The 12,165-nt window shown below is 38.4% G+C and overlaps 4 protein-coding genes across 4 annotated transcripts in view; 2 read left to right on the forward strand and 2 right to left on the reverse strand.

Moving 5' to 3' along the window:
- LOC104765102 overlaps window positions 1-803 on the reverse strand; it is a 1,634-nt gene extending 831 nt beyond the window's left edge. The window contains exon 1 of the mRNA XM_010488774.1: window positions 155-803. Coding sequence (XP_010487076.1) covers window positions 155-629 — 475 coding nt within the window. The 5' untranslated portion in view covers window positions 630-803. The remainder of the gene's footprint in view (window positions 1-154) is intronic.
- On the forward strand, window positions 1,124-2,320 carry LOC104765104 (RNA-binding protein pno1-like). Its single transcript, XM_010488775.2, has 2 exons — window positions 1,124-1,237; window positions 1,528-2,320. Exon 2 carries the CDS (start codon window positions 1,558-1,560, stop codon window positions 2,200-2,202), a length of 645 nt encoding a protein of 214 aa, XP_010487077.1. The 5' UTR covers window positions 1,124-1,237; window positions 1,528-1,557; the 3' UTR covers window positions 2,203-2,320.
- LOC109124782 (DNA damage-inducible protein 1-like) lies at window positions 2,394-5,551 on the reverse strand (the record flags this gene model as incomplete). Its single annotated transcript, XM_010488776.2, is given in 15 exon segments — window positions 2,394-2,746; window positions 2,831-2,914; window positions 3,012-3,082; window positions 3,186-3,255; window positions 3,341-3,433; window positions 3,519-3,612; window positions 3,701-3,762; window positions 3,890-3,934; window positions 4,033-4,095; window positions 4,276-4,341; window positions 4,488-4,604; window positions 4,680-4,800; window positions 4,920-5,053; window positions 5,232-5,264; window positions 5,458-5,551. Coding segments are annotated over 15 exon segments (1,248 nt in total). The 3' UTR covers window positions 2,394-2,617.
- Window positions 10,815-12,165, forward strand: part of LOC104765106 (enhancer of mRNA-decapping protein 4-like) — a 6,791-nt gene continuing 5,440 nt past the window's right edge. Inside the window, exons 1-3 of the mRNA XM_019240822.1 lie at window positions 10,815-11,771; window positions 11,856-11,905; window positions 11,990-12,160. Of these exons, the coding sequence (XP_019096367.1) occupies window positions 11,055-11,771; window positions 11,856-11,905; window positions 11,990-12,160 (938 nt within the window). The 5' untranslated portion in view covers window positions 10,815-11,054. The remainder of the gene's footprint in view (window positions 11,772-11,855; window positions 11,906-11,989; window positions 12,161-12,165) is intronic.

The following is a 12,165-nucleotide window of genomic DNA, read 5'->3' on the forward strand; positions in this document are numbered from 1 at the left end:
CTCACGGTCACAACCTCGTTTCCTCTAAATCTCCAATTCAAATTCATGATCCTAATCGCCGACACACCGTCAACCGTGATCCACATCTCTGGATCATTAGGACCCGAGAGAGATGTCTCGATCACCACCTCATTCTCCCGCCGCGACTCCCCACCTCCAAACGCCGTGCGCGTGTAGAAAACACGTTTCCCGTGGACGTGTTCTAGCTTAGAGACCAAGGCAGCTTCTGTGGCTGAAGGCTTCTTCTTCGTCCTATTCAAAGCTTCCTTCTTTAGATCCCCGATCGTTAAAACCACGGCGTTTTGGGATACGAGGGAGACGTAGAAGCCAGATGAAGGTTCAGGGAAGTTGGAGAATTTGGCTTGACGAAAATCCCAGTATACGTCAACCCTTGTCCCGTTAGCTTCTAGGCTCTTGAGACCCTTTTTGGCCCAAAACGAAGAACCTGAAAGATCTATCTTCACCTGCTGTTGTTGATGATGATTCTGTTGTTCGTCCTTGAGATTACCGGTTTTGATGGTTAATGAATGCGAGGAGATGGTTTTAGACCAAGTGACGTCTACGTTTTGCGTTGTATTGGCGATTTCAACTACGTAGATTAACGAGACAGAGCTGGATTGATTAAACATTTCTCGTATGTAAGTATGTTGTTGTTTCTTGAAATCTTTTATCGGTATAAATGAGACCTGAATAAAACCCACAGGCTTAGCCGCCTCAGGTTTACAATTCTCATTATTGAATATTGTTTGATTGAAGAGATTTAAGAAATTGGAATTGTGCTCTATAGAATTTAGAAATTTTTGCTGACCTGAATTTGTTTGGTGAAACGAACTAAAGTAAACCGAAGGTTTTTTGTTTGATTGAAGTTTACTAAGAATAGATTACTTCTAAGTTTGGATCTTCTAATTACCTATCTTTAGTAACATATATATAGAACTAGTTTAGAGAATATTCTTGGGTCCCAATATTCTTTAGATCACTCATTCCTAAATTAATTTAACTGGGCTATATAAGGGCCAAAGTTAAAGAAAGCTATTATGGGCTTCACAAACCCAATCGGTAGATTTAAATGGAATTTACTAACACGGTGCCGTTTAAATCCGGCGACAATAATAAAACCCTAAGCTTTAAAAACCCTTCGTATCATAAAACAGAAAACTTCCTCTGTATCCGTCGCAGCAGCTCTCCCTCTCAGTTGTTCCGTCGTCCCGCCATCAGATCCCGATCAAAGTTTCGGGTACTCTTCAATTTCATTCTCTTCGTAGTTTTCGATCAATATATATATATATATATCTACTGAAAGCTCCTTAGGTGCTCAATTGATTATAATTTCAGATATTAGTGTAACGATTCGAGTTGTATCTAATATGGGTTGTGTTCAGTTTACTTTTTTTTTTTGGGGTAACCAATATGGTGTAGGTTGAGTTATGAGATCTGCTTAAGTAACTAATAACGATTAGGAAAAACATGATTTTAAGTTTTGATAGCGTGTGTTGGTTGCTTATGGATGTGTTTTTTTATTCATAGCTTGTAGGTAAACAGTTAACAATTGAAGAAATGGCAGAGTCTACTCAGATGGAAGTTGAGACAGCAACACAAACGGCGCCGTTACCGGCTAAACCAACCTTCAAGCCTTTGAAAGCTCATGAAATGTCTGATGGTAAAGTCCAATTCAGGAAAATATCAGTACCACCAAACAGATACTCGCCTCTCAAGAAAGCATGGTTAGATATCTACACACCCATTTACGATCAGATGAAGGTTGACATTAGGATGAATCTCAAAGCCCGCAAAGTCGAGCTTAAAACCCGAGCTGACACTCCTGACATCAGTAATCTCCAGAAGTCTGCTGATTTTGTACACGCTTTTATGCTTGGTTTTGATATCCCTGATGCTATCTCTCTTCTGAGGATGGATGAGCTGTATGTTGAGTCTTTTGAGATCAAAGATGTCAAGACTTTGAAAGGTGAGCATTTGTCTCGGGCCATTGGTAGATTGTCTGGTAAAGGAGGGAAGACAAAGTTTGCTATTGAGAACTCGACCAAGACTAGGATTGTGATTGCTGACACTAGGATTCATATCTTGGGAGCTTTCACTAATATTAAAGTCGCAAGGAGTTCGCTTTGCAGTCTTATTATGGGATCTCCAGCTGGGAAAGTTTACTCGAAGCTCAGATCTGTCTCTGCTAGATTAAACGAATAGATATTTTTAATGGCGAAATTTTGGAACATTAATTTGGTATCGTCCGAGTGATCTTTGTAATGAAATTTTGCAGAAACAAATTGTTATGGTGTTCTTTAAATGAAAGTTCTTTGATTTCTGTTGTTGCTATTGAACTCTTTTGAAGGTTGCATCAATTTCTAAGAGGAACCAAATCAAATCAAACACTTGAATTAAAAGAAACAAGAACACTTGGATTGCTTTTTCGTAGACCCTAAAGTCTGATTATTCGACAGCATACAATGGAGAGATAACTTATGACATGGTCTTTGCATTTCCTATGTTTTGTTCTATAAAATACAAAAAAGAAAATGAGAAAAAGAAGCAGAATGTGAAGAGTCTCTTCAAATCACAATTTGTTGGCCATTGGTATATTGGAACCAGTTTAATTTAACCCTCAGCCTCCAAAGAGAAAGCCAGCGGCTTGTTCTTCGTTTCCTTCAAACAATCTGAGAGCTTGAACCACTGCTTCGCGGGAGAACCCTAACTCCACAAGCTTTGCAATCTTTGCTTCAAATTCAGGTCCCTATGGATTACATGATGAAATGATTAATGGAGACAAAGAGGAATCAAAAGAAGTGAGACTAAAACTTTAAACACAGATTTTTACCTCTGATGTGTTCTGCCTTTTAGGTTGTTGACTCGTTGAGTTTGCAACCGTGTTATTCTTCTTCTCTGTAAACCCAGAGGGAACCTATGGGACCAAAAGTTTTTGATACAAAAAATTATTTTGAAATATAGTCCTTCATCAAAACCAATTATAAAGAAAGACAGTATGTAAAAGTTCTTACCGTTGCTCCAGAGCCAGATGCTTCGTTAAGAACACGTTCTTCATCAAGAAATCGGGAAGGGATGTCTTTCTCTGAAGTAAGTACAGTTTTTTTTTTCAGGTTAATTGAAAACAAAGATAACGAACATAAAAAGGCTCAAAATTTTCAAGAATGAGATGGTAATAGAGAACTAGCCTTGCAAAAAGGGAACAGAGACCTCTCCTCCTCCAACAGTCATGACGTTTTCCTTCAAATCTATAGTGCACTACACAGAGAAGAAGAGAGTAACAGCTCTGCATTTGGTTGAAACAGGATCCAAAATATCCAAAGTCAAAAGATGGAGACTGTACCTGATGCTTACGCAGCATATCCAGGCCAAATAGGAATTCCATGTTAGGTGAGTCCAGCACCACGAATGAACATGGGTAAAAGTTATTCCCAATCTGCAAGTTATGAAACTTTCACTTCTTTTGCAGAGAATAATAAACCAGATAAACGATTATAAGAAAAAAGATTGGAGGTACTTGCCTTTATTGGAGCAACATGAATGCGGCCTAATATCTCTGACTGGCCAACACCATGAGCAATACCTTTATAGCGCTGATCCATGAGTCTCAGCAATCTGAAAGTGCATATTTAACAAGACTCGTGAGTTATTCCATCATTTTATATTTAAAAAAGTACCAGAAGAAATAAATAATGCAAGTTACCCGCATCTCTCAGCACAACTCTTGGATATAATTGTCGACTGTGCACCACTATCAACAAATGCCTGGAGATGGTGTAAAGTATAAGTTCAGAACAACAAGATGATCTAAGGAGTGCTTTAAGCGCACTGAGATACCGAGAAAATTTTAAATTAGAAAGCAAGGTAAAAAGATCTGATTGCCAAATTCTACCTTCAAAGGTACGCCATTGACCTCCATATCCACATAAAGCATTATCTAAGGAAATGATGGAAACAAAAAACATAAGAAATCATGTCTGTGTACATAGAGGTTAAGTAGTTTCAGAACATAAACTAAAACAAGAGCATACATACCACCCGAGCAAAACCTTCAGGATTATGTTCAAGGGCAGCTTCCCAGTTCTCATCAATTCCTTTCTGATCAAATGTATCAAGACAGCACCAAAAGTCAGAAATGACTTGATAGGTAACAAACAAATTAGGAGAACACAAGAACCTAACCAAACTGAAGCATTGCATCCAGTAAATCACAAGAGTTATTTGCAACTAAATTAATACAAGAGTCCGGTACATGTAACTTATGTAAGAACCATTAACCTGTCGAATTGCAGCTTCGATTTTCTTCTGTGCTTCAACATCAAAAGGATCAGCATAGAGAAGGGCCTGCAAAGGGGGAATACATAAGCAGAATTCTTTGATAGTGGTAGATGTAACTTAATGTGTGGAAAAACTAAGAAGCTATCATCAACTCTTTCGGAACTAGTTATCCTGATTACTAAAACTCATTTATTTCGGAAAAAAAGGCTTACGAGTTCCTCTTCCTTTTGACGCTGTAAAACAGATCGCTGACGATGCCGTGCACGTAAAAGATCTTGTAACTTATTTAAATCACTTCCAGAAATCACTTGTGCAAGCTCGGGATCTGTCTGCAATTCACAATATTCAAAGCCGTCATAAAACGAAGGCCAAAGAAGAATATCATAGTTACAATCAATACATACCTGAAATAGCTGTCCCATAAGATTAGAATCACCCCGAACGTGTTGTTGAAAGGCTGCAGGGTTCAGAGCTGACCCATCAGGATTCATGCCCAAATCACTCCCTGCTGCTGGTGCGGCACCACTGAGAAAGAAAGCAAACAAATGAGACAAAAAAAAAACAAAGGATCATATACCACAAACATCAAATCCCAACATTTCAAAACAGAGAAGCAAAAGAGGTAGTAGTAAAACCCAGCGTACCCAGAAGAGGAATTGGTGGAAACCATCATCATCAATAAATCATCATCCTTAACACCCAAGGCACTCAATTTATCGGAATTCCCCATCTCGTTTCCATTATACAACAGCTGCTGCTGCTGAATCGGAACATTGGACTGCTCATTGATACAAGCAAAATAAGAAAATTAGCTTTAAGTTCTAAAAAAAAACCCATAAACCCCAGCAGATTTCAAGCTTCGATCTTTGAGTTTTTTTTTGCTCAGTAGCAAGAGCAAAACACAATTCCACAAAACATAAATCGACAAAAGAGATCTGAGAAGAAGAAACCTTTACCTCAACTTCGAGCAAGGCTTTAACATTCTCAACCTACCAGAACAAATAAACTTGAAGGATCAGCATAAAAAAAAAAAAAAAAAAAAACTTCCGGAAACGTCGACTAAATCAGTGAAACCCAAGAACCACCATCGACCAAATTTTGACAAGTACATTGTGATTAACTAAAAAACCCGAGGAATCAGGTAAGTTTAGGGTTTTTTGTTCAGAAGAGAAAAAGACTTACGGTTTCATTAGAATCGACATCAAGAGAGATGATTTGTTCACCGGCGGTCATAACAGTGATCCTCATCTTTGTAATCGTCGTCTGTTTTTTTTTTTGGGTTTTCTCGGTCTCCTCTTTTTTTTTACTTGTTTTGGTCAATTGTGTTTATATAAAATCCAGAGACTCTGTGACTCCCCCTGTGAGAGATTGCTTTACTTATGGCTTTACTCTTGTCTTATGAGAGAAGCCAAATTTACCCTGAACCCGCTACTTGACCCAGAGTGTTCTAATAAGTCCCGGAACTACCCCTGGTAGCCCGACCGTTTTATAATGACATAAATTAACTTTACATTTTTTATATAATACAATTGGTAAATATGTAATTAGGAAGAGGTTTAGCCGTACCGAGCGAGAATATTTACTTTTCTGGTCATGGAGAATCTTACTGTTCCTTATAGATAAGAGTAATAAAAAAAAAAAAATTCCTTTTTATTCTCTCTTGTGTATTATTTCTGATAGAATTATGCTATAGGCTAATTAGGCATCTTTTTAAATGTGGTCATTATCTGAAATTGCTTAAAAGCTGCGGAAGCTTTTAATATATGATGAATACGTATCACATACGTTACGTTTTTTTTTTTTGTTTTTTGGGTGGAATTGAATCGAAACAAAGACAAAAATATTGAATCGTAAGTTTTAATAAAAAGGTCAAGAAACTAGAATCTAATTTAATGAAACATTCCAAGAATGCACAAGTAGTCCATGTGAGAAGAGAAACTTGGGAAAGTTAATAAAGAAGACGATAAAAAGCAAAACAATGGTTGTTAATAAAAAAAACCTAAAGAATCGCTATTATACCCCCAAGATTTGGAATTCAAAGACGACAAAAAAACCAAAATCAATGAGATCACACAGACAGACACAGCTATAGGCTATAGCTAGCTAGTTAATACCAGGCGGAGCTGGGAAACCGTAACCGCGACGTCCAAGAGGAGCGCCGCAACCAAATCTGGGATCGCATTGGAGATGAACAGAGTTTTGGATCTTGTGAAATCCATCCTTGAAAACGCCGAACCCAAATACAAACCCAATCGCGATCACCACCAATACCAAACACGTGCACATCATGCATATCCTTCCGCAACACATCTTCGATCCTCCTCCGTTTCGTCTCTGTTTTTTTTTCTTTTTTTTAATAAAAGCTTTTCTCCGGAGATTCCGAGATTCGTCTTTGATTTAGGTTTGAACAACTCTCTCTCTCTCTCTCTCTTCCTATATAAAGAGAGATAGAGATGGAGTTTTGTTTGTTGGTTTTGTTGGCGAGAATTGTGGAGAGAGAGAGAGAGATGATAAATTTAGTGGGTTAGAGAGAAAGCAAAGAAAGAGATAGAGATGATATAAAGAAGAAGAAGAAGAGAATTGGAATTGTGCTGTGTGGACGTTACGCCTATTTCTTGCTTTTAAAAGCTCAATCAAAATAAAATTCCCAACCCAATAAGGCAATAACAACAACAACAACGGTCTCTTTTTTTTATTTCCTTTTCCTCCTCTGTTTAGGTTTTTTTTAATCTCTTGATTGGTTCATTCCTTAATTAACCTAGGCGGTGGTTGTCATCGATCCAGTTCTCTCTCTATATAGTGTGTAGAGAACTGTTATCATTCATCAAAGACCTACACAAATCCTTGGGGCTTTCTATAGATAGGTTATGCGCTGAACTCAGCCGGGAAATCGATCCCGAGGCGGGTTAGTCGAAAACAGACGGATCTGTGTTTGAAGGATAGAGTATGTTACAAATAAACTGTGATATCTCTCAGAAAGGAGCTCGGATTGAAACGAAATTGGGTTCTACGGAAAGCTAGTTTTCGGGGAGTTGTCGGGAATTCGCCGTGCAAGGAGGCGGTTCGAATTGTTAAACTTGATCTTCTGGTTTGTCTTAGTTTTAGTAATAGATAGAAAAAAAAATGTAGAACTCTTGTGTAAGGGTCCCCACAGGCGGCACCAATTGTAGAAACTAGTTTTTCACAATGAATTTGTTTGAAAAGGAAAACAAATTCAATGAAGAAGTCTCTCTAAAAAAATCGGATCTAAGCTAAGAAACAAAAGAATTGAATTTTTTTGGAAAACAAGCTAGGATTTTGCTCAAAAAAATGAAGAATTAGGGTTATTGTATTAATTGCTGGATGATTTACAATTAGAGGAGTACCCCTCTATTTATATGAATGCATTGATTACAAGATAAGTCTATTTTCCATAAATCTCTGATTGAAGATAAAGTAAATTTTCTCTTCTCATGATCAGGTCGGGCTTAGGGGCGGTCTCGGAGGTCGGTCGAGTGACTTCGTCGGGCTTCTGCTTATAGGCTCGTTTAGCTGGCCAAAAGGGTTCCCCGATTTAGTTGATGTACAAAGTTACTCGGTTTACCTTTGGTTTTAAGTCGGTATGTTGTGTGTGCTAAATCCCGCATCAACAACTTTTATGCATGATACTAGGTCATGGATTCCTTATTCAAATGCCTTGGTGAAAACTTGAAAACCCATTAGAAGCTAATCTTAATAAATTTGGTAATGGGAAAGAGATTGTGGTGCATGATACTTGGTCTCGTGTTGTTACATTCATAATAAGCTTATGATTGGGATCGGACAGAGTGTGGTGCATGACGCGTGGGGCTAGTCCCTCATTGTTCAAACAATTGCTTGGTTAAAAAAACACATTCCAAGCTAATTTAAATACATTCATAAATGGAAAAAGAGTATGGTGCATGATGCTATAGGTCTCAGATTCTCTATTCAAATGCCTTGGTTAAAAAGGTAAAAAAAAAACCATTGAAAAACTTGGGAATGTAAAAGAGAGTGTTGTGCATGATAATATACCTGGTCCCCGATTGTCAATAGTATAAATGCCTCTTAGAGCCCCATGATATATAATACTATGTCAGGATTGTCTATACAAATGTCCTCTGTTAAAAACCCATTGTAGGCTAATCCTAAAATTAACTTACGAACAGGAACTGGAGTGGTGAGTGCTACTTGCTTCTGAATTGTCAATTCTATGTGCCTTGGTTAAAACAACGCATTGTAAGCCAATCGGTGGATGTTGTTGCATAATATTTTGTCTATACAACTGTCACGACTAAGTTAAAAACAGACAATGTAAGTTCATCAAGAGCTTATGAATGGAAAAGTGTAGATGGTGATGCTTGATATTTAGCCCAAAATAAGTTTATAAAAGCGTATGGTTCATGATACAAATGTTATCGGTTAGAAAAAAGCATTGTAAGCTTAACATATTAAACTTATGAACGGGAACTGGTCTTCCAAATTGTCTAATTCGAGTGTCTCGGTTAAAATAACGCATTGTAAGCCAATCGGTTAATGATGTTGCATGATATTTTGGCCCAAATTGTCTATACAAAGGTGGCGACTCGGTTAAAAACCCATCATACGTTTATCTAGAGCTTATGAACGGGAAATCACAGTGATGCATGATAATTGGTCCCGAAAAGTTTATACAATTGCCTCAGCCTATCAAGGTGCTAGTGAACGGGAAAAAAGAAACATGATACTCTGTTCCAAATGTCAATAAAAATGCCTCTTTGTAGTTAAAAGTCCATATTGTCACGCTTATTAATGGAAAAAAGGGTGGATGGTTGGTGGTGATACAAACTTGGTCTCGAATTTTTCTATATGCCTCAGGCTCGACTAAAAATCTTATCATATGCTCATTTGAGGTCTATAAGTGGCGATGCATGGTTAGGATATGTCTGTCTTGATTTATCAAATGGCTTGACTTGGCTAAAAGTCCGAATACTCATGGGAGCTTCTGACTGAATAAATGGTGGTGCATTATTGGAAATATGTCCCGTGTTCATTTATACAAATGCCTCGACTCAGTGAAAAATTCGTGCCCTAGTAAGCTTAAGAGAAGTTATAGAATGAGAAAAGCATTGATGGCGACTAGGTGTTGCATAACATAGTTACTTACTGGAGAAAGGGATAGTTTTATAATCCATCATAAGTCACAAGTAACTGGAGGCTAGTGAAGGGGTGTAAAGGAGGTACAATATATAAATAGAGAATCATGTCCCTTGAGTACACAAACCAATGAGTGAGGAAAGGGGGTCAACCAATCCATTTGGTAGAATTTCAAAATGGTCTTAAATTTAGATGTTGTCAAGAAGGTGACATTGACTTTCCATCATCCAATATTAAACTTAATCTCCAAAAACCATAAAAGATTTGCACGCAACTTTCATATTTTGTAGAAGAAGATTAATCTAAACAAGGTTTTTAAATATTTTGCAGGTCTTAAGGAGATTTGTTCTTGGGAGCAACAGGAATAACAAAAAAATATATCCCTCAAAAGTGATTCAGATAAGGTTGATCATGATTGAATTAGCTAATTGGTGTGTTTTTTTTATAAACTTACACCATAACATGAAGTTTATATGATTGTGCTGCTAACTTTATCACTGCAGGACTCTCTCCGATGGATCCATGAGCAAGTATCATCACCTTCTGCATAGTCAGGACTCAGAAGTTTCTGATCTTCCCCAAATTCCTTGATTGATTCATTATATCCATGGAGAATCTTAGTGGACCAAAAAACACAGCTTTTGAATCGGCTATAGAGAATCAGATTATGTATTGATGATGTTTTCACCTTGTAGCAACAACAAGAAGGTTCATTGCAGTCAAAACTAAAAACAATCGAATGTTCATCTATGCTCTTGTCTTTTTCAAAAAATTGATGGAATCGTAAAAGGACATTGCGTTATACAGGTGATTTTGAAGACATCAGTTGAATCTAAACGATACTATAACAGAGAAATTACAGAGCAAAATCTTGATATTTATTGTTTGGTCTAGTTCCTCAAGAACCTAGTGTGGTTCCGTTTGCATTGTTTTTCAAAAGGTGCCACGTCCATCTACGCTAATAAAAGGGAAAGGGTAGAACTTAGATTATCTGTGCGTTGATGGTGATTTCTAGATATACTTGGAAGATATCCATGAATCATTCTTTCTTCTTCTTTGTTGGCAATTGCAGGTTCCTGAATAAGAGCAAAGTTGGAGACAACGATGGTGACAAGTATAGAGAATTTAGATATGTTTCTCTCTGTTCTGATTTCTGAATGATCAAACTCCCTAAGATAAACCCCAAAGACGCAAAACAAGTATGCGCATGCACCACCAATCACTGCAACAAATGGTAACAAGAGAATCAGACCAGAAGGGACTGTTTTTAAGTTATCGGGCTTCATAAATAGAATACAAGGCCCAAACTAAATAGGATCTGAATTTTATGCAGAACCGCCCTCATATTGTATAATAAGTGCGATTATCACCCCATAACTTTTAGTCATTGAATTTACATCCCCAGTATCATAAAAGCAAGTCTCCAAAGTTCTTTAGCTGTTCTCACTTTCAAGTCATCATCGTCTCTCTCGTCTCTCTCTTCTTGCTTTTCGCGCTTCCCTCTCTCTCTTTGCGACTCTCGATTTCTTCCTTAGATCCGCCGAATCTTCTATTTTTTTTTTGTGGATTCTTTTCTACATTCAGTTACACCCCCCTCTGTTTTAATACCGATATCGCAAACCCTAGATTCGACGATCTTTGAATCAATGACGTCTTCACCCGGTAATACTAACCCTCACAATCCTCCTCCTCCTCCGTTCGATCTCATTACTATCTTCAAACCTTCATCGAACCCTTATCCGGCGCCGCCGTCATCTTTTCCTCCACCGGCGGGTCCTTTTCTTCACAGCCAGTACAATCAGCAACTCTACGCGCCGCCGAGTACCTCAGCCCAACCATCGCCGGTGACTCTGACGCAACAGGATGTGTCTTCCTCTTCCTCCGCGACTAACTTGCTTCCGCAGAGAACGCTGTCTTATCCCACGCCACCTCTCAATCCCCAATCTCCCCGTGTCAATCACAATCCCGGAACGCACATCCTCGCTCTCCTTAATAACAACAAAGGAGGCGCCGTGGCTAACCAAGAGCCTCCGCATCAGCTTCCGGTAGTGACTCACAGCGAGATCGCTCGGTCTTTTCCTGGCGGTTCGGGTCCTATCCGTGTTCCCAGCTGTAAGCTGCCTAAGGGAAGACGGTTGGTTGGTGAACACGCTGTCTACGATGTGGACGTGAGGTTACAGGGAGAGATTCAGCCGCAGTTGGAGGTGACTCCGATTACTAAATACGGGTCGGATCCTCAGCTTGTAGTGGGTCGGCAAATCGCCGTGAATAAGGTCTACATATGCTATGGATTGAAAGGAGGAAACATTAGGGTTCTTAATATACATAGTGCTTTGAGGTCTTTGTTCAGAGGCCATTCTCAGGTTGTTTTTCAATTCTGCAAATTTTTTTTTTAATTAATTGAACTGTTTTGTTCCCACCAATTCTAACTACGTCTTTGTGTACAGAGAGTGACGGACATGGCTTTCTTTGCCGAAGATGTTGATCTCTTGGCTAGGTAATGTTCTGGAACATAAGCTTCTTCTACTTTGTGGTTGACATTTGCTTTCATACCGACTACTTTTCTATTACTTTAAAACAGTGTTAGTCTAGATGGAAAAGTTTTCGTGTGGAAAATTTCTGAGGGATCTGAGAGAGATGATCAACCCCAGATAACTGGAAAGATAGTTTGTGCTCTTCAGATACTAGGAGAGCAAGACACCAAACATCCACGTGTTTGTTGGCACTGCCACAAACAGGTATTTGATCACTTGTCAT

Source organism: Camelina sativa, chromosome 19 (assembly GCF_000633955.1).
Source record: "Camelina sativa cultivar DH55 chromosome 19, Cs, whole genome shotgun sequence".
Taxonomy (NCBI): domain Eukaryota; kingdom Viridiplantae; phylum Streptophyta; class Magnoliopsida; order Brassicales; family Brassicaceae; genus Camelina; species Camelina sativa.